Genomic DNA, 20,464 nt, shown 5'->3' with positions numbered 1-20,464 from the left:
AGCTCCACAATGAGAGAGGACCTTGTTATCCTGGTCTCTCCATTCAGCTCCTGTTTCTAAACTTTTATTCCTAGCCTCCTCAGCAGTGTCCCATTCTTTCAGATATTCCCTTAATTCCTTATAGGATTTCGGTTTTGGTCCCCTCAGATCCATTGATCCTCTCTGACCCCCTTGTTCTATCCAGGGACCCGTTGCGGAATCTAATGGGGTACTCCGACTTACTGGTGCTAATCTCTGTCTTTGAGGATTCATCGTGTTATTCCTATTCTCCATCTCTGCCCTTTCCCTGTCCCATCGTGCCTGTTCCTCCTGCTGGACCCCCTCTGGGTTGTAGATTGACACAATAGGGCCTATGGTAACAGGTACTTGTAAAGCGTCTGGCATTTGGTACGACCTTGCACATTGCGTCTCTGGCACCTTCTGGACCACGAATCTTCCCACTACTCTCTGTTCGGAACTAGTTTGGGGTATCTCCTCACTCTTGTTGGAGTCCCACTCTGTTACTGGGATCGATTTATATTCTCCCCATCTAGCTCCTTCCCCTTGCTGTAATATGGGACTTGCGGATTCACCGCTATACGGAGGTGGTCTATCTGTTAATAGCCTCTCTAACAGTTCTTCTTCCGTTTCGCTATCCTCGTCTTCCTCTTCTAGGGGTTTCTTTTCTCCCGTGGCTTCTATCATGGTGAACAGTTTGTCTGCTTCTATCTTTTGCACTCTCCACTTCTTAGCTTCCTCATCCCATTTGGCATCCTGTAATGCCTTTACTGATCGTCTCACTCTTTCTTGGCGCCTCTTTACGCCTTTTGCGTGTGCTGCTCTAAACCATGCACTAAGAGCTTCAAATTGTGTTGGCCTCGGTAGAGGTCTTGTTGCAAGCATTACCGCTTTCAATTGGTTCAACACGTCTAGCTTAAACGTTCCGAATCTTGGAAACGCCAATTCCTTGTCTCCTTCTGTTAGCCTATTCCACTCGGAAATCCATAATATCGAGTGTAAGCCTACATTTACTGCCATATGATAAGCTGGTGTGCCTTCTGGTGGAGCTTCTTCTCCGGCATATAAGTTTCTTCTATTCTTCCTAAACATCTTTCTTAAACCCTTAAAGCACTTCATTTTTGATGATCTACGATTTTCCTCTTATTAATTCTCTTCCTTATTTACGTCCCGATGACAACCACCAATCCCGGTGCGACTCTCGCTAGTCAGCCTATCTCAACGCTGTTCTACGCCGACTGACCAATCTCAGCGCGACTCTACGCTGACGTCACTTGTTCCCTCTACAGCAGTTTCCTTCGTTTCTCAACTCGTCTCGCGGTCTCACATGCGTTTCATTCATACGCCGAAAAATGACTACTTCCGTCCAAGCGATCACTTTTCTCTGACTGTACGGCCACAGTCTAACTGTAATTGTCACCTCAACTGGCGAGACGTCTTTCCTCGTACGGTCAGACGTTCACCTCAACTGATAGGTTACTTTCACACAGTAAACGTACGACCAGCATGCGTTTACGCATACACTCACTCAAACGCTCCCCCTATCATCGGTCTGCGGGCGATCAATGGTACCTCATGACCCCCATTAAATGGTAGACAAATTACTCTGGGTGTTCGATACACCCGAACCACTTAAGCCCTCTGGACATAAGATTTTATCCGGTTGCGCGCGCTCACAACCTTCCCTCAATCACACTACAGGCATTCAACTCCGCTTGACATTACAACACAGGAACAACATAAAACACCGCAATCTTACAACGCATGACCCTTATACTCACTCTCGACCGATTCTGCTGCTTTTCTCTCGACGCACCGTCAGCACCTTCTTCGGCAGGGATTCGTCTTCTGGTCGTCGATGACAAGGGACCTTGGGGTAAACTAGACCTGGCCTAGGTCGTCTTCCTCAAGAAGATAACCATCATACTCTGCTACCAACTGCGGGGAATGAGATTTTGATATCAATTTATGATTATGATCAATTTAATAACTTATCTCATTCGTCAATTTCGGATCGAGTTTTATCTGTCATCGAGTAAAAGACAACTCCCACATAAGTTTAGTTAAACCCCATTAAATGACGCCACTCTGAAGAACCACTTACAACTGATAAAGTTTTAAAAGGTTTATATAAAATCAAATTTGAATGCAAATTACAATCCTCTCAGGATAAATCTCAAAGTATACAAAGAATACAAAATCAATTAAAGCTTCGATGTAAAGTGGTTCCTTTGCGTCATCTACAGAAAGAGAAAATAATCAAGTTAAATCTGTCCCTACTCTATACTAGGTGACATCCCTTCTGCGCAAGTTTCTTCCCTAAAAAGGTGTCAGCAGTTTGACTTCCAAAGAAGTTCAAACTCTCTTAGCCTCTAAAGGTAACTTAAGTTTAAGACGCAGTACCCTCTCTGCCTACCCATCCGCTCTTCTAAGGGTCCTCGGCCTACTGCTCCCTTGCGCTCTGATCTCTCTCAGCGCATCTGCTCAAGGCATCTACCCTTCTAACTTGCCTCTCGCTGTTCTCTCTCTGAGCTCTTCGCTATCTTATCCCCGGGGTGCTGTCCCTAAAATACACAATCACAGTGTGGGTGGAACGCCCCTTGACGCCCACCACGGACTTTCCCCGATGATGTCAGTTTCTGGCTCTTTCCATTGCTTCATCTCTTCGCGTCGTCCGTTAGGTTGACCCTTCTCCTTAGATGTCATCTTCATCTTCTCGTTGGCGACTTTTAGTTGACACTTTCATCCAAAGTCAGATAACCTTAAACAAGACCTTAACATTATAACTCTTTCTCTGACCTTACTAGATCCTGTGAATGGTCATTCAAAACAAAGCTCAAATTCCAATCGCCTCTTCTCATGTTTAGGCAATAAACTTCGTTCGACATTTGTCACCTTAAATCTAACAAATGCTAGACTCTTCGGCTCGCACCTTCATGTGAAGACTATTCACGACTCCTGTGAGCCCACTAAATTACATACATTGGACTACACTCTTGCGAACCCTTGGTCATTCAGGTTATAATCACAAATGACCTAAACTCTTCTAGCATTCCTACAAACTTCTTCTACACAGTATAACCTTTAACATACATTTATATGTGAACGCTTTTAGCAAACACGTTTCTTCTAAACGAATACAATTTTACATAGAATATAAAGTTCACACAGAATATAATCTCATACATAGAATATAAACCCTATACACAGAACATAACTTTATATTCTCATTGGTTACTTCGTTATGTATGCTCTCTGCACGTTTCTCCATGTTACATTTCTCTTGCCATTTCTGTATTTAAAGCTACACTCGTACATGAATTCTACTCTGCACGTTCTACTGTTCGTAGGCATTTCTACATTAGCCCACTACGTATACGGCCTTCTAAATCTAATACATTCTAAAGTGAATGCAGTTATACATTTCCTATACCATGTTGTCACTTTCCGTTGACTTTTATACTATAGTCATCAACTTCACATTGCGATATGCATTTCATTCCTACGTTTATAATATATACGTCTAAATATGGCTACGATATACTTTATATTCAAATTGCGCTCTCTCAATACCGATTCGGTAAATACCGAATCGGTAAATACCGAATCGGTAATAGGGGGAACCCTTTCAAGGGTGGCAGGGTGTCAGTCACATTGACACCCTGTTGCAGCCCTGAATAGCCCTAAGGGCATGTATGTCTGCCACATGGCACGGAATAAAAAGCAAAAAATTGCTTTTTTTAACGGTTTTCGTCAATAACGAATCCTTACAGGTGAAAACACTCACTTGAGTGCTTCCTACATTTCAGTTTCAGTAATTTACCGAATCGATATTTAAGAATTCGGTAATTTACCGAATTCTTAAATACCGATTCGGTAAATTACCGAATCTGAAATGTAGCCACCTAGGGCCAGATGTATGAACACATTTCCCCATAGACACAGAATGGGTAAAACTGTTTGATACATCTGGCCCCTACATCCCAAATGCCTAATACCGGTCGGTAACGGCCAAAATTCGGTAATTTCGGCCGTTACCGACCGGTTTTAGGGTTCCTACATCTGGCCCTTAGACTTTCTCCCCCCCCCAATTTTTTTTTTTTTTATATCATTTCAGATTTTGTTTAACAAATTATTCAAAAATCAGGGTGCTCCAAATAGTTTGATGGTGTAGTGCAGGTGACAAAGTGAATATGACATGTGCTAGTGCCATAGAAAAAGTGACTGAGAAGGATAAATGGATGACTTGGAGAACACTAGTGTAGGAGTGTTGGTATCCTTAATCAAATAAAAACCATTCCACTATAATAGATGTCGACGTTTCAACTCAAAATACAGATTATTTAGACAAGGCTCATCATCAGTACGGAACAATATGTAGGAGACAGCAGAGAATTAAATAATCCTGTTTCGATAAAATGTGTTTGAGCGGTTTAAGAATATTCAGTACGTTTAATATTGTAATATACTGTTCAGTTGTACTAAAACTAGCACGATTAGTTTGTTTACCGTGAGAGGTGGTCTTTTTGAATCATCATCATGGCTTGCGTTTGATTTAGCAAGCAGTATGAGAAAAAAACATTCTTTTAGTTAGCTTAAAGAATCTAGGCACAATGCATTTGACTGCTTCATTTCAGAGGGACTCACTAGATAGAGTGAGCAACCAACACTATCTAGTAATAAGTGAGAAATATAAAGGTCCACTCGGTCAGTCAAGTACTTGTATTCGACTAATAGCCATAACAAGATAGAAACATCGGCCAAAGCACAATTACATACAATCCAATATGCAGAGCAAAATCATAAGGAGTTAAAATGTGCATGAATCAAAAAACAGAATACGATTTAATATCATACAAAACCTAATCGCTTACTTTTGAGCAAGTCAAATAATTTTGGCTAACCTGTTTGGAATACACAATAAACTAGGTGACTCAAGGAAGGGCAGACGATTAAGAGGTTTAAAGCTCTCAAGATTTCTAGAGGTCTATTTCTCATCTTATCCTATGTGCTTGTTGTACACAACTAATGACAGTGTGGCAAGTATACTGCAAATCTAGGTGCTGTTATATTTGCAGACATAAAATGGGTGATCTAAAACCAGTTAAGCGCAATATTGGACATAAAAACAGCTGTAAGGGACATATGTAAAAGCTGCAGAATAACATAAAATGGGCGAGTGACTGCTGGGAAATGTTGCCACAGGGGCAATAGGGTAAAGTAGTGAACCAGGTGACCTGCTGAGGGAAAGCTACCAGAAAATGCAAGGTGCCTAATCTACAAAGGGTCAAATAAAATCTATGTTCGTGGTTCACAACCCAAGATACATATGATTCCATCTCTTCTCTATGTTTTATCTCTAAATAATGACAAACCAAGTTCAAAGATAGAATATTGGAGAATCTAGCCTGGTTTCTATGTTGATAAAAAAGAGATTTTAATAGGTTCATTGAGTTGTTATCAATTTCATTGGGTGAGTAAACAAATGTGTTAAACTATTAACGGTGAGAGCTCTCTTTTAAAAAAAAAAAATGTTAAAAGACCTTTATTGAAAATCGTGCACATCATATTACAAGGTAATCATATAGTACTGCATCACATGACAGGAGAAAATAGGAACATCGCATCAATCATAAACAGCATGGAGGTAATGGTACAAAAGCGGCACATCGTGGGATGAAAGGCAAAGCAGAGCATGAGAGGGCATCAAGGGGCATCAAACAGTGAGGAATAAGGGTGTGAGGGGCACGAGTGGACAGCAGCGAGCAAGGTAAGGTGGGTTATACCTATGGACCAGCACTGGCGGTCGCCGTGGGAGAGGTCGCAGAGGGAGAGGCATTCCGGGAGAGGAGGTACGTAACAATAGGGCCCCAAATATCTCACGGCCGACCAGTAACTGGCTTTAGTTCCCAAAATTCTGATAGAACCGGCTGACACCGTGCAGCATCTTCGAGCGAGGCACTTGCCTTGGGTGCGGGGCCTCCAACCCCAATGTATAGCAACTCTACGACGCGCGAGAACGAGCAGCATAACCGTGAGTCGGCGGGAGGCATCAGGGCATTGCCTCACCAAGTCGAGTAGGCTGGTCAGGGGATCTGGCAAACCAGGTGAGGAGGTTATCTCTGTAATAATAGTGCACACTTCGCACCAGTATGTAGAGATCAAAGGGCACAGCCAAGCAAGATGATAGAAGTCCGCCGCGGGAGACGAGCACCAGAGACATCTATCACTAGGGAAGAGACCCATTCTAAATTTACTGAGCGGGGGGGGCGGTACAGCCGGTGAAAATATTTAAAAAAGATGAGGCGCAGGCGGTAGTTGGGAGACAAGCATTTATTCTGCTTACAGCAGTACAGCCAGTCCTCCTGAGAGAGATCGATGCCTTAGTCCTTGCTCCAGGCCATGCGGGACAGATCAGCAGATATTGAGTAGCCCACTAATGTGGTGGCATAGAGCCTAGCGACCAGTCTGCGTGGAGAGGAAGAAGTGTATGTCAGGCCAAGGGCAGCCATCGAAGGAGGGGGCAGCGGGAATGCATATCCCGACAAGACGCTCTAAGTTGATAATATAGCATTGTGCCCATTCCTGCCATGTGCAGTGAGGGGAAAGCTGGGTGGTATTCCACAGGCATGGCACTGGCAGAAAGCAAACCTGAGCCTGAATATTTGAGGAAGACTGTCCGAAGGCAAGTGCAGGGTCTACACCTGTCTGTAGGTGCCAAGGGGGCCACCAGGTCTGCTTCGACTGCCACATGAGGCTGGAACAGCGTCGAATGTAGCCAAAAATTAAGGAAGCTGGCCTGAGCACTGAGAGCATATTATTTTAAATCCGGGGCACCCATCCTGCCGCACGCAAGGGGGAGCGATCAGCAGATATTGAGGAGTCTACTAACGTGGTGGCATAGAGCCTAGCGACCAGTCTGCGAGGAGAGGAAGAAGTGTATGTCAGGTCAAGGGCAGCCATCGAAGGAGGGGGCTGCAGGAACATGGAATGCATATCCCGACAAGACGCTCTAAGTTGATAATATAGCAGTGTGCCCATTGGGCCAGACTCGGCCGGTAGCGAAAATAAATTGCATTGGTGTAAAGGTCAGGTAGAGTGGTCAGACCCATGCCAGCCGCACGTTTCGCCATTCCTACTGTGTGCAGTGAGGGGAAATCTGGGTGGTATGCGACAGGCATGGCACCGGCAGAGAGCAAGCCTGAGCCTGAATATTTGCGAAGACCGTCCGAAGCCCAGAGCAGGGTCTCCACCTGTCTGAAGGGGCAAGGGGCCACCAGGTCTTCTTCGACCGCCACGTGAGGCTGGAACAGCGTTGAATGTAGCCAAAAATTAAGGAAGCTGGCCTGGGCACTGAGAGCGTATAATTTAAAATCCGGGGCACCCATCCTGCCGCACGCAAGGGGAAGCGTAAATGTAAATGTAAATGTATTGGCATTTACATAGCGCACTACTTACCCGTAGGGTCCCAAGGCGCTTCGACCGCTGCGAAACCCTTCCTGGCTTCCCTGAGAGATGGTCCCTTAATGGGTATCTCCAGGGTGAGACCAGGCATCCCCGGCGGTCTGGTGGGGCCGTTAGTGAAGATGAGGCAATCTAATGCCCAGAGTTGCCGAGTGTGACCGCTGATCAGAGTGGGCACCGAGGCGAGATTATTATCGAGTCCGCTGACCCTGGTCCAGAAACCTGCCATGCCGGGAATCGAACCCTGGTCCCGGGCCGTCCTCTGCTCTCGGGTCTGCCGCCTCTAACCAGTGAGCCACACTACTTCACTCGTGAGGATGTCATACGCGATTCTGGGCTGACGCCCGGCCCAGACAAGGGAGATGATGAGGGAACGGAGAGTGAGGAAAAAATGAGCTGTGAGAGGAACAGGCACATTTAGAAATAAATATACAAATGTTGGGAGCACTACCATCTTAGCGATGGCAATACACCCCGCCCGGACAGAGGTGGGCGCCGCTAAAGGGGATTCTAGTTCTCCTCTCCAGTCCATCACCCAGCCGACCAAAATTGGCTTTCCAAAGTTCATCCACTTTCTGAATGAGCCAGACGCCCAGATATCTGGTGGGCCCTGATGCCCACACGAAAGGGTAGTCCGGGGGGAAGGGGATTGTGGCATCCGTCAAGGGAAATAGAGTAGACTTGCTCCAATTAACCTGGATGCCGGATAGACCCCCGAATCGCACCACCTCACGGACCATGGGGCCGAGGCTCTCTTGAGGATGGCAGACATAGAGCGTGAAATCCTCCACGTACATGGAGATGACCAGGGCACGGACCATGAAGCCCAGGCCCCTCTGAGTGTGGTGCTGCCTGAGCCTGGCTACAAGAGGATTCATGGCCACAGCGAAAAGCATAGGCGAGAGTGGGAATCCCTGCCTAGAACCCCTCGAGACTCAAATGGGTGCTGATATTTGACCATTGATCCGGAGTTGGGCCACCTGGAGGGCCTAGAGGAGATGGACTTTGCGCAGAAAAAACGGTCTGAAGCCAAGACGGGGAAGGAGATAAAAAAGGAAGGGCCATTCAAGAGTATCAAAGGCATTGGTGGTGTCTAAAAGAGCTGCCACAGCCGGTAGAGCGGGGTTGATCTCATAAAGTACAGCAAAGATTGTGCGAAAGTTAGGCAATGTTGCGCGCCCGGGGATAAATCCGGACTGATCCGGGCGAGTGATATTGGGCATAAGGGGCAAGAGGCGGGAGGCCAGAAGCTTGGCGAAGATCTTCTTGTTGGTGTTGATGAGTGATAAGGGGCAATATGAGTCCAGAAGTTGAAGGAGTTTGTCTAGTTTTAACAGCAGTGTCAACAGGGCCTCGCAAATGAAAGGGGGAAGTGACCTGATTCGAAGGAGTCATTATACATAGTGGGAAGATGCGGGATAAGGATGGGCACAAATGCTTTATGGAAAGAAGCGGCCAGAGCGTCGGAGCCGGGCGCCTTACCCCAGGGCAGACTATTGATAGCAGCTAGGATCTTTTCCTTAGAGAAGGGTTCATCGAGGTATTCCCGATGGCCATTGTTTAGCAAGAGTAGCTCAAGAGTGTTGAAGTACTGATCCAGGAGGTCACACGATGGAGTAGGCCCTGCGGTGCAAAGTTTTGTATAAAAAGCTGTGACTCATGAAATGACCTCAGAGGGAGAGGTAGTGCATCCCGGACCCCGTCCTGCAGTGCTGTGATGTAGGAGGCAGCATGAGGCTGTCATAGAAGATTGGCTAAGGTCTTACCGGAGCGGTCACCCTCACAGTAACAACACGCCCTTGCTTCCCTACCCAAAAAGGAGAGCTCCATGTCGGCTTCTTGCTCGAATTCAGAGACTTTACCTCAGAGCTGTGCAAGGGTTTCGGGGTGGGGGCTGACAGAGTGTAGAGAGTCAAAGGCCTTGATTTCTCCCTCCAGGCACTCAAGAGTTCCACGGATAGAGCGCATGACACCTGACTGTTGGGAGATAGATGCGCCCCGAACCACCACCTTGAAACCTTCCCAAAGTGTGGAGCGAAAATCCACTGAGCCGGCATTAAGTTCAAAATAGTTCTCTATTACAGTTTGAATCTCGCCACAAAACACTGAATCGCGGAGTGCATTGGGGAGCATGCGTGGGGAGCAGACTGAAACTTATGGGTGCGTGGTCCAAAAGGGTGCGCACCACATGCTTGACCGATGTGAGCCATGCATATGCATTGCGAGTGGTAATCCAAAGATCCAAGCGGGACCAGCAGCCAGAAGTGCCTGTAACGTAGGTGCCCTCGCGCATGTCCGGATGGGTATGGTGCCATGCATCCAACAGGGAATTGTTGACCAGGTTGGAGCGCAAAAGAGAAGTGGAGCATAAGTGCAAAGGGCATGGCCCAGAGCGCCCCAGGGTGGCTAAGGGTGTAATATTAAAATCGCCCCAGCATGGCAATGCAGCGGCCCCAGGGAGGATATGTATCAACAGACCTGCGCAAGGTAGTTGGGATCATTGGAGTTAGGGCTGTAAATCACTGTAAGGATCAGGGGCTGGGCTAAAAGGGTACCCTCAGGATCGGCAATGACCTTAGTGGTGCACCAGGGGAGCCCTCTATATAAAAGGATAGACACCCCACGGGAGTAGCTAGAGTAGAAAAATGAGTGGATTTCATCCCAGTGCCAAGAGTGGAGCCTGGAGGCGGTTGCGGGGAGCAAGTGAGTTTCTTGGAGGAAACAGATGTCGGCTTTGTAACGAATGAGGTTTTATTGTTATTGTTAGGTAGTTTTATAGAGCGCGCAGCTGCCCCAGCAAAGGGGCGTCCCGGCGCTGAAAGTGGAGTCAGAAAGGCAGCAGGACTAGCCCATTAGAAATAGATGAGTTTTGATGGCCTTGCGGAAAGGAAGCAGGCCATCCAAGCGACGGGTCTGAACGGGAAGAGAGTTCCACAGCTTAGCGGCCAGGTTACGGAAAGACCGGCCCCCGGCTCTGAGGCGTTTCACCCGGGGGACCGCCGCCAAGTATTGCTCGGCAGAACGTAACTGGCACGTGGGGACAGAAGGGACCAGTAGATTAGATAAAATCTCAGGGGACAAGAGTTTTAGGATTTTAAAGGTAAGACAGAGTGCTTTAAATTCAATTCTCTTCGGAACAGGTAGCCAGTGGGGATGCCGCACTGCGCCCGACGTGGAGCAGGTTCTAGGGAGCCTGAGCAGGACACAGGCGGCAGCATTTTGGATTTGCTGAAGGCGATTCACCTCCGCCTTATTGGCGGCTAACATCAAAGAGTTGGTGTAATCTAGTCGCGACAGAATAGTCACCTGGATAATCAGTTGGCGTGTGGCTGGGTTGAAGAACCCCAGGATGGGCCTCAGACCCCGTAAGAGTCCAAAACAGGTACCCTCCACCTTTTCGGTATGCTCCTAAAACCCAAGAGTGGAGTCAAACAAGATCCCTAGGTTCTTCACCACCGACTTAGGGGTTGGGGCACTGCCAATGGACATAGGCCACCACTGCGTGCTCCATCGCTCTTTGTTGTGCCCCACCAGCAGCACTTCAGATTTCCTAGCATTAAGTTGAAGGCAATTGGTGGTCATTCAGCATGATACCGCCTCCAGCCCATTTCGGAACTGCGTGGGGCCCTGTTCAAGGTCATCTGAGAGGGCCACCACCAGTTGCCTGTCATCCGCATAAGAAACCATTGTCAAGCCGTGGTCATGCGCTACTCCTGCCAGGGGCTGGACGTAAAGGTTGAAAAGGCCTGGACTTGATGCTGATCCCTGAGGAACCCCCTGCTTGATGGGATGGACGTGAGAGAGAAAAGGGGGGGGGGCTGCAACCTGGAAAGCTCTGTCAGAAAGGAAAGAACGGAACCAGTCCAGGGCCAGACCAACTACCCCCGCCTCCTCTAAGCAACGCAGAAGGATCTGAGGAGAGACAGTATCAAATGCAGCGCTGAGGTCGAGCAGTTTCATCACCGCAGTCTGTCCCTCATTCAGAATGGTCCGCAGATGTTCGCACACCGCTAGAAGCACGGTCTTGGTACTATGACTGGGACGAAAACCATTCTGCGAACGGTCAAAGATACCATTGCTGTTCAAGAAGCCCGAAAGGATGTTGTTGGTGTGGGCCTCCGCAATTTTGGCGACCCAGGGCAAAAGGGATTTGGTCAAAAGTTTTCGGCTTACTAGGGTCCAGAGAGGGATTTTTCAACTGGGGGACCACCCTTGCTTGCTTCCATGACAAAGGCACCACCGCCGTTGTGAAAGAAGAATTGATCGTTTGACATAGGGGTGCAAGAAGGACCGGATGGGATCTAATGGGGACCCTGATTTGACCTTCATACTTAGTGCGAAGAGCTCATCCAGAGTAATAGATGGCATTGCTTTCAAGGTGGCAGTAGGGGGAGAGGCATAAGGAGCTACCGGGTCCATGGGGCAACTGGGGAAAGATTTATAAATGGCTTCCACTTTCTGGACAAAGAGCTTGGCCAGTTCCTCACATTGCTGACCTGACATGATTGTGTGAATAGGTTTTTTTTTCCTGTTTTTAAAATCGTTAAGCATTTTTAAAATACATTTAGCGGGTTTTTGCTAGACTTAATCTCATTGGTGAGGTAGGTTGCATGTGCCAAATGTATGGCTTTGTGGTAGCGTTTTATCTCGTCCTGGTGCAACTTTTTTGCCCCAGGGTCATATTTTTTTCTCCATGCCCGTTCTAATTTTTTACATGCAATCCGCAAGGCAGCTAGAGAGTCGTTATACCAGGGGTTGGAGCTAGAGCAGCGACCAATGGACTGTTTTGCGGAATCAGGGTATCTAAAGCACTTATAAGCCAATAGCAAAGTGCTTTATATGATTGTTCAGGATCAATGCCTAACGTAGGGGGACAAGAAGCTAAAACGGCAAGTAGGTCCTCCAACTTAAGTTTATGCCAGCAGCGTCTATGGGTGGCCTTAAAGTTTGCTCTGGGAAGTGTGTCAGGGAGTGGAAAGGAGAGGGACACTAGGAGGTGATCTGACCAACATACCGGGCTTGGAGCATTAACCGTGAGCAAGGGAATGTTGGAGAAAACTGGGTCTAGTAGATGTCCAGCAGTGTGGGTAGCACCCACCACCAGCTTTCTCAGTTGACAGGCAGCGAGGTCGGCAAGTAAGCTACTGATTTCTGGGTCCAAAGGACGATCAAAATGTAAGTTAAATTAGACGCAGTCAACGCTAGGGAGCTCACAGCAGGCCCGGACTGGCATAGCAGGCACCGGGCAATCCCCCAGTGCACTGCACGGGTGGGGGGCGGTTTTGGGCCCCTGGGGGCCGATTTTGTTACAGGGACGTTTTTGCAGCATAGCTGCAAAATCGGCCCTTTAACAAAATCGGCCGAAAACCGGCCCTGGCAAAGAGCTCGGCCGCACCCCGGGGGTGGGGGTTTGCCCGAGCCCTCTGCCAGGGCCGGTTTTGGTTCCCAGTCTGGCCCTGGCTCACAGCCTCAACAATGGCTGATTTGATTTCTGCGGTCGGTCCTGGGGGGCGGTAAACTAAGAGGCCAGTGATAGAAAAATGCACACTAGCTGATATAACAAAGCGGGCGCATTCGCACCCCGCTACGTCCTCCCTAACAAATGAACAGAGGAGGCGGGAACTGAAGATGACAGCTATGCCCCCACCTCTAGTCTCCCTGTTTAGAGTCTGGATGCTGCACCCTGGGGGGAGTGCGAGGCCCGGCTAAGCCACAGTATCATCGGTTAGCCAGGATTCTGTTATAAAAAACACGTCAGGAGATTCATCTTCAATAAGGTTGTAGATCTCCATATAGTGTTTGACCAGGGAGCGGACATTAAGGAGCAAGATTTTCAAAGTGGGTCTTTGTGGGGCAGGGGGCGGTGAGGGGCAGGAGTTAAAGCCACAATTGCGGCAACAAAAAGGCCCTTCCATTTCCTCTCCCAGGCCCAGGTTGCATGGGTGTGTCTGCTGACCGATGGACAGCAGGTGCTTCCTAGTATAGGCTGACACCCCTGATTTCAAACCACCACATGTCTGGCGTTGCCCAGGCGCGGACGGGCACAGACGGGCTTGCCTTTGGCACGCCTTCGGCGCGCCAGCCATGCGCCCCCTGCGCGTCCTTCCTGGCATGCTCCTTTAGTAGTCCCCTCCCACCTCCAACTAAACCGCTGAATGGGCCCAGACCGTGGAGACCGGAAGCACTACTGAAAGACCGGGGCGGGAGGAAGCAGCAACAAATTAAAACCAGTGAGTGAGTATCAGGTAACTGGTGCAGATACACAGATTTTATAAAACAATCAGCGCGATACAAAGATGCCCAGTAGATTTTACTGCGACCAAAGAAGGTCCCGGCAGACTCTGCCACTGTCTGCCTTTCGCCGCAGCGCACTTTGCCTGGTGTGCGCCTTTAGTTGTCCCCTCCCACCTCTAACTAGACCGCTGAATGGGCCCAGACCGTGGAGACCGGAAGCACTACTCCTGCCTTCCCTGCCCTCCGTTCAATCGGCACTGCAAACGCCTTGACATTCAGGGCGGGAGGAAGCAGCAACAACTCAAAATCAATGAGTGAGTATCAGGTAAGTGGTGCAGATACACAGTTTTTTAAAACAATCAGCGCGATACAAAGATGCCCAGTAGATTTTACTGCGACCAAAGCAGGTCCCAGCAGACTCTGCCACTGTCTGCCTTTCGCACCAGCGCTTTGCCTAGTGTGCACCTTTAGTAGTCCCCTCCCACCTCCAACTAGACCACTGAATGGGCCCAGACCGTGGAGACCGGAAGCACTACTCCTGCCTTCCATGCCCTCTGTTCAATCGGCACTGCAAACGCCGTGACGGACAGGGCGGGAGGAAGCAGCAACAAATTAAAACCAGTAAGTGAGTATCAGGTAACTGGTGCAGATACACAGATTTTTTAAAACAATCAGCGCGATACAAAGATGCCCAGTAGATTTTACCGTGACCAAAGCAGGTCCCAGCAGACTCTGCCCTGTCTTCCTCTCGCCGCAGCGTGCTTTTCCTGGTGTGCGCCTTTAGTAGACCCCTCCCACCTCCAACTAGACTGCTGAATGGGCCCAGACCGTGGAGACCAGAAGCACTACTCCCGCCTTCCTTGCCCTCCGTTTAATCGGCACTGCAAACGCCGTGACGGACCGGGTGGGAGGAAGCAGCAACAAATCAAAACCAGTGAGTGAGTATCAGGTAAGTGGTGCAGATACACAGATTTTTTTAAACAATCAGTGCGATACAAATATGCCCAGTACATTTTACCACGACCAAAGCAGGTCCCAGCAGACTCCGCCACTTTCTGCCCTTCACCGCCTGTGTGCATGTACAAGACGGGCCTTTCGATGATCATTAATGCTACGGACATTCCAAGTTCAGAGTGTGGTGGCTGTCATAATGCTATGCCAGGGCGGTGAATGCCGGATGAAGCCAGGTGCAAAAGAGGAACCTGAGAAGTGTAAGGTGCAATGTGCAGTACAGAGAGCAGTGTATAGGACGGCACGGTACAAATTAGGTCATAAAAAAAACACAACAACAGGCCTCAGAGGAGAGGCAACAACACCCAAAGACCCCCCCCCCCCACCACCACCCACACCAACCCCCAATCAGGTTGAGAGACCAAACCCACCCGTCCAGGGAACCCCCAACTGGGAAGGGGAAAAGCTGAGTAAGAAAAAAGGGGAATCATCCCATAGAGACGTGGCTCAGTGCAGCGTATGCCCCTGTCGCTAGGACCGGGTGGCCAAGCCGTGGGTAAAGACAGAAAGACCAGGACCAAACATATACACAAATAACAAATATGGTGCATCAAAAGTGTCAAAGCTGCATAAAGAAGGACAGAGAAATGTAGGGCTATGGTGTCCGGTGCAGTAAAATGTCCCATTAGCAGAGAAGATTAGCCGGTTCCAAGAGCTAGGGAGCTTGAGGGCGACAAATGTGGGTCAGTGTATGAGTAGTGGAGTTACAACAGGAACTAGGACCAGAACGACAAACTCATGCCATATAGTGCAGGAGATCAGAGTATATGAACAAGGTTTATTCTGAGTCATTGTCACTTAGATCGTCAGTCGCGGTCGCTTGGGAGCTGGAGGGGGTGGATCGCTGTGATTTGTCCAGTTTTTTGGCATGGGCAAAACCGCTTTTGGTTCCAGAAAAGTGTGGACCTGCGAGCCGTGTCTGATGCGCAGTTTGGCCGGATACACCAGAGAGTAAGACACTTTGTGTTTTTGCAGCAAACGTTTGGCTGGGAGAAATTTGCGGCGGGCAGCCTGAACCGCCATTGTATAATCAGGGTAAAAGGAGATCATGTTCCCCTGATGGCAAATTTCCCCTTTCTCCCTGGCAGCTCGGAGGACCACGTCCATTGATGGAAATTCAATAGTTTGGCAATGATAAGTCGAGAAGGAAGAGAAGGAGCAGGCGATGGGCACTCTCGATGGTTGTTGTCTGTGAGGAAGAGGATGAGCGCCTGTGTCATCTGCGCCGGATACAATGTTGATTCTGTAGGATCTTAACACATGGGCGAGTGGCTCCATGTAGATGTTGAAGAGTTTAAGATTGATAATGGACCTACAGGACCCCAGTGCCAAGACACTTCTGACTATTTTCTTAGAGTGGGAGTGGACTCTTGAGTTAAGATCTACTAGTGAGGATTCCCTGGATGCTGCCACCAGTGATTGGGGAATAATTACCACATTGTGAGGATGCTGGTGAGACAGGGATTTACCAGTGAACACTATAGCTCCGACCTCAAGGAGAAAATGTGTTGTTGTCTATATGTCGTAACCTACCTGTGAATGTGTAGAGTTAGAAATAAAATACTCCTTATTATTATAAAAATAGGTATTTGACTGGACATTGATTTGTTGATACTGCTGTGCACTCTTTGAATTATGAGTCATGTTCACTGAACTGTATCTACACTTTTCCCGAGGAGCCTTTCTTTGACTGCTCGTCCACAGCTACCACTGAAAGTCAAGTTCAGGATGGGTACTTGACCCATTTGCTCAGGATCCACTGTAGGTCAGGCCAAAGAACATAGGGAGTAAAGACCCTCAAACACCACAGTGGGGCCCAGTAACCCCTGCATGCCCCGTGGCCCTCTGAAAGTGGTTCTGACAATACTTTACACATTGTCCCTAAGTTAAGCCTGACTGCTTTTGCGTAAAGCTACCAGAGGATTAAATGCAGGTTTATTTAGTGACTTTTGTGTTTTACCCTGAGAAAAATGTTGTTTATTATTTGAGTGGGGCTTTTTCCCCTCAACTAATAACCCAATTTATTACATGTTATATTTGGGCACTACTTAAATCATCCAGGTAAAAAAAATGTACATTTTCACTACTAGCTCACATTTTGTTTTGTTTCAGATTTGTTTCAAATTATTAAATGTTTCTAATGTTTCATTCGAACATCTGGTGTTAATTGAATGTTTCCTATTTTCAACTTTTCCTCCATTTTTCCTTTTATCCATCCCTGTTTCCTTCTTTTTGATCTTCCTTGCATGTTTCCTCGTTTGTCTCTACTTACCCATCCTTTCCTCACTTACATCTCTTTAATTCTTCATCCTTTATTTATTACCCATGTGCCTTCATCACTTTTTCTCTCCCCTCTCCTCTTCTTTTGCTTCTGGCATCCTTCCATCGCCTTCTCGTTCTTTTCACTGTTTCAACCTTCCTTCCCCCGCACCATGTATTCCATCTCTTCTTCTTCATTTACTTTCCCTCCATTGCTTTAACCTGAATATTTCCACACACTCTCCTTTCCTCCTCACCTCCCTTCTGTTCTCTCTATGATGATTCTTCCTAGGTGTATTCGAGACGCGACATACCAGACGTACCCCTCTCCATCCCTGGACCGCGCTCGTTTCTCCTTCCGGGCCTTTGGGCTCCTGCACCAGCACTCCAGGGTGTACCTGCAGTGTAAGATAGTGATCTGCGACTTGTTTGATGACGCATCACGCTGCCGCAAAGGTTGCCTCGTGAGGCGGAAGAGGTCAACAGTCTCCCACCATCCAGAGGTGGAAGTCGTCGTTGGACCCATCGAAATTACGAATTAAATAAACGGCGAAAAAAATCTTTATGCTTAGATGAAAGAATGACATTTGGCGAAAGCCCCTCAAATCATATATCTACAGAGAATTGCTTGTTTAATGACATTTAATGATTTTCTCCTTTCGACAGACATTATGATTTCATATTGCACAGGCTAACTAGACTGTAGAACTTCAACAGAGAAGTTGCTTTATTTTTAAAGACATGAAAAATCTATGCACTTAAATGATTACAAAGGCAAAACAGTAAAATGAATCCATGTTCCTATTGTACATCATTTCCCTCATCATCAGCCATGCGGACCAAATATATGACGCTACAGTGCAATACATCGATGGCAAATCAGTTCTTTAGCAAAGTGCCAAAGTGCCCTCCTGGTTCCTAACGCTGTAAGCCATACAGAGAGCAGTAACAGTCTTTTCATTCGTACAGAAACAGATCTGGTGACAAAGCATAACGTGCACGGCAGTTCTTGCAGTTCTTGCAGTTGCTGCAGTGCATCGTTGCGCAGGGGTTCTTATGAAACCTGGCTTGAAGTCAAGCAGAATGTAGCGAGAGCTTGGTCCAGGTACACAGTTCAGACCCATTTCAACCCTTAATGGTGGCCCCCGGGCGCCATCGCAAAAGGCCTCCTACAAAGTGGCTCCCAGTTTTTTTTGTGTATGGCCCACACTATCCAAGCCCCATGTGTCTGACAGAAGCTGATCTTACTGTTTTGTGTGACAGACAAGGCTGATCATTCCATGTTACAGTCAATGTTCGCATTTTTTGGCTTCGAGTGCCAGATGATTTTTTGGGGCACAAGTCACTCACCTCGTGCGGATCCTCTCTCGGACACGTGTCAACAAACTGTTTCACTGTTTTAATCCCTAATGACATTTCGGATTACGGAAATGAATTGATGGCACACAGATATCCAAAGAAAGTCTATATTTCGAAAGTTACCTTAAAATTCGCACACTGGGAGTCTTGTTGGTATGGTATCTGCATATGGAAAATATTGGCTACTGAAGGTTTCATGGGATCCGTCAGTTTCAGAGTTGCGTACGCACTGTTGAGTGAATATCTGGGAAATGTAATACGGGTTACAGCCAACAATTCTACTTCATACATGTGATTTCTGAATGTGCCTTTGAGTATGTCTCTCATTAAATAAATCACCTGAATATTTCTTGCAATAAACAAATCACCTTTACCTCCTTGCGTTTTATTTCATTTTAATCTGACAGCATGTGGGAAGTTTTAGGTCCTCGGGTACATTTGCCACCTCACATTAACATTTTGGCTGCAGCATCCGTGTCCACGTGGCCCAGGTATGGTTGACCATGGTTTTGATGGGGTCTACAAGGTGCCTGTATGAGAGGCTCCAGAAATTACTTGTCATGAAACAGCATTTGTCATCAGTCCCAATTTGAGGATTATTGGGGCCCTGGGCAAGACCTAACTTGGAAGCAGCTCTTTGAATCAATTTGGAACTTATTACCCACTTTCAAACAAATCCAACCTTTATGATATGAAACAATATTGAATTATACATTAAACATTCAGAAGCAGCAGCGTGCAAAAGCAGCCACGCTAAAAGATCAAGTTGCAACATCTTCCAGTCAAATGAAAGACTGAACTAGCATTGATAAGGCTAATTATTTCTGTGCTTCGATCTAGATTTTTTTTGTTTTGTAACAAATATATTTTATGTGGAATGCATTATCGAGCCAGCGTGTTCTCCCATTCTCGGGAGGACAAGGTAAAGTTGACTTGGTAGATGTTTATTGAACTACTTCATAATATCAAAATAAGACATATGTATTAGTGCTTGACATTGTACCCTAAGTTGGTAAATACATCACCCTTTAAAACTGGAATTCTTGTGAACTACGACAAATCAAAGCTCCGTAGCCAGAATCTTTACAGTTCTATTGAGTGAAATCTGATCACTTTCCCATCTATTCACTTCTCCTTCCCTGTTGTCTCCTCTTTAAACATGCCAACTTATCTGGCCTTGTGCTCTCCAGAGTAAGAGAAATGGGATAGGGACAGGAAACAGGCAAAGTACACAGAGGCAAAGAGAACAGAGTAGCAAGAGAGGCGAGGTAGAGGGAGAGAGGAGGCACACATGAGGTTGCCAGATAGGTGAGGTAAGGTGAGAAAAAAAGGAAACAGAGAAATGAGAGATTGTCAGAAAGAAATACAGAGCTTAGGGCTGATTAAGAAAGAGAGGTTGTTAGATAGGTGAGTGTTGTAGGTAAATGAAGATAGATGACAGGATACTTCTAGTTGATTACATGTAGATTTATTGTAGGACACAGCTGAGTACAAAACCTCGCCAGCTGACCAGACCATCAACTGACACTGGTAGAACACACTGGTACAGGTTAGAACACACACAGGTATACAGGAAGGCTGAGAAGGTGAAAACACTAAGGAAGGACTAAAGACTACAGTCAGCCATATTACAAGAATAATCAATCTACAACACATCTCCCTCCTTACAGAAAAGAAATGAAACAAACATTAAAATAAAGCTTGATGCATGGGAGACAACAACAATAATAATAACAACAGAAAGGAGGTCTAAGACGACATGAACCAATTTCTTATTTCACGAAGGCAAAAGAGCATATTGGGGCAAAGAGTGTAAAAGTGAAGTGTGAGGTGAGACACAACACTTAAAACAACTAATAGGCATCACCACTACCTCCTCCCCGTAGACTGACAAAACAGGAAAAAGATAGTGCACTCCCTCCAAACTGTCTTTGACCAGCAAAACAGGAAGAGACAGGCCACTCTCTAAAAATCTGTTTCCGTCCACCAACACTTTACGCTCTGAGTTGAAGATAGAGAGTTCAACATACGCCTTCATGCTTTAAAGATACCACATTCTTACATAAACTTAGAAGATTCCAAACGTAGGTACTGCTGAAGATTACTAAGAGCAGTATCGCAAGCGATGTAAAGAAATTCA

At 47.0% G+C, this 20,464-nt stretch overlaps 1 protein-coding gene across 1 annotated transcript in view; it reads left to right on the top strand.

Moving 5' to 3' along the window:
* LOC147662063 (scavenger receptor cysteine-rich domain-containing protein DMBT1-like) overlaps nt 1-18,697 on the top strand; it is a 121,098-nt gene extending 102,401 nt beyond the window's left edge. The window contains exon 9 of the mRNA XM_086951138.1: nt 17,258-18,697. Coding sequence (XP_086807264.1) covers nt 17,258-17,507 — 250 coding nt within the window. The 3' untranslated portion in view covers nt 17,508-18,697. The remainder of the gene's footprint in view (nt 1-17,257) is intronic.
* The last annotated feature ends 1,767 nt before the right edge of the window (nt 18,698-20,464 follow it).

Source organism: Lissotriton vulgaris, unplaced genomic scaffold (genome assembly GCF_964263255.1).
Source record: "Lissotriton vulgaris unplaced genomic scaffold, aLisVul1.2 SCAFFOLD_1121, whole genome shotgun sequence".
In the NCBI taxonomy this organism is placed as follows: Eukaryota; Metazoa; Chordata; class Amphibia; order Caudata; family Salamandridae; genus Lissotriton; species Lissotriton vulgaris.
This window is presented reverse-complemented; position numbering and strand designations above follow the sequence as displayed.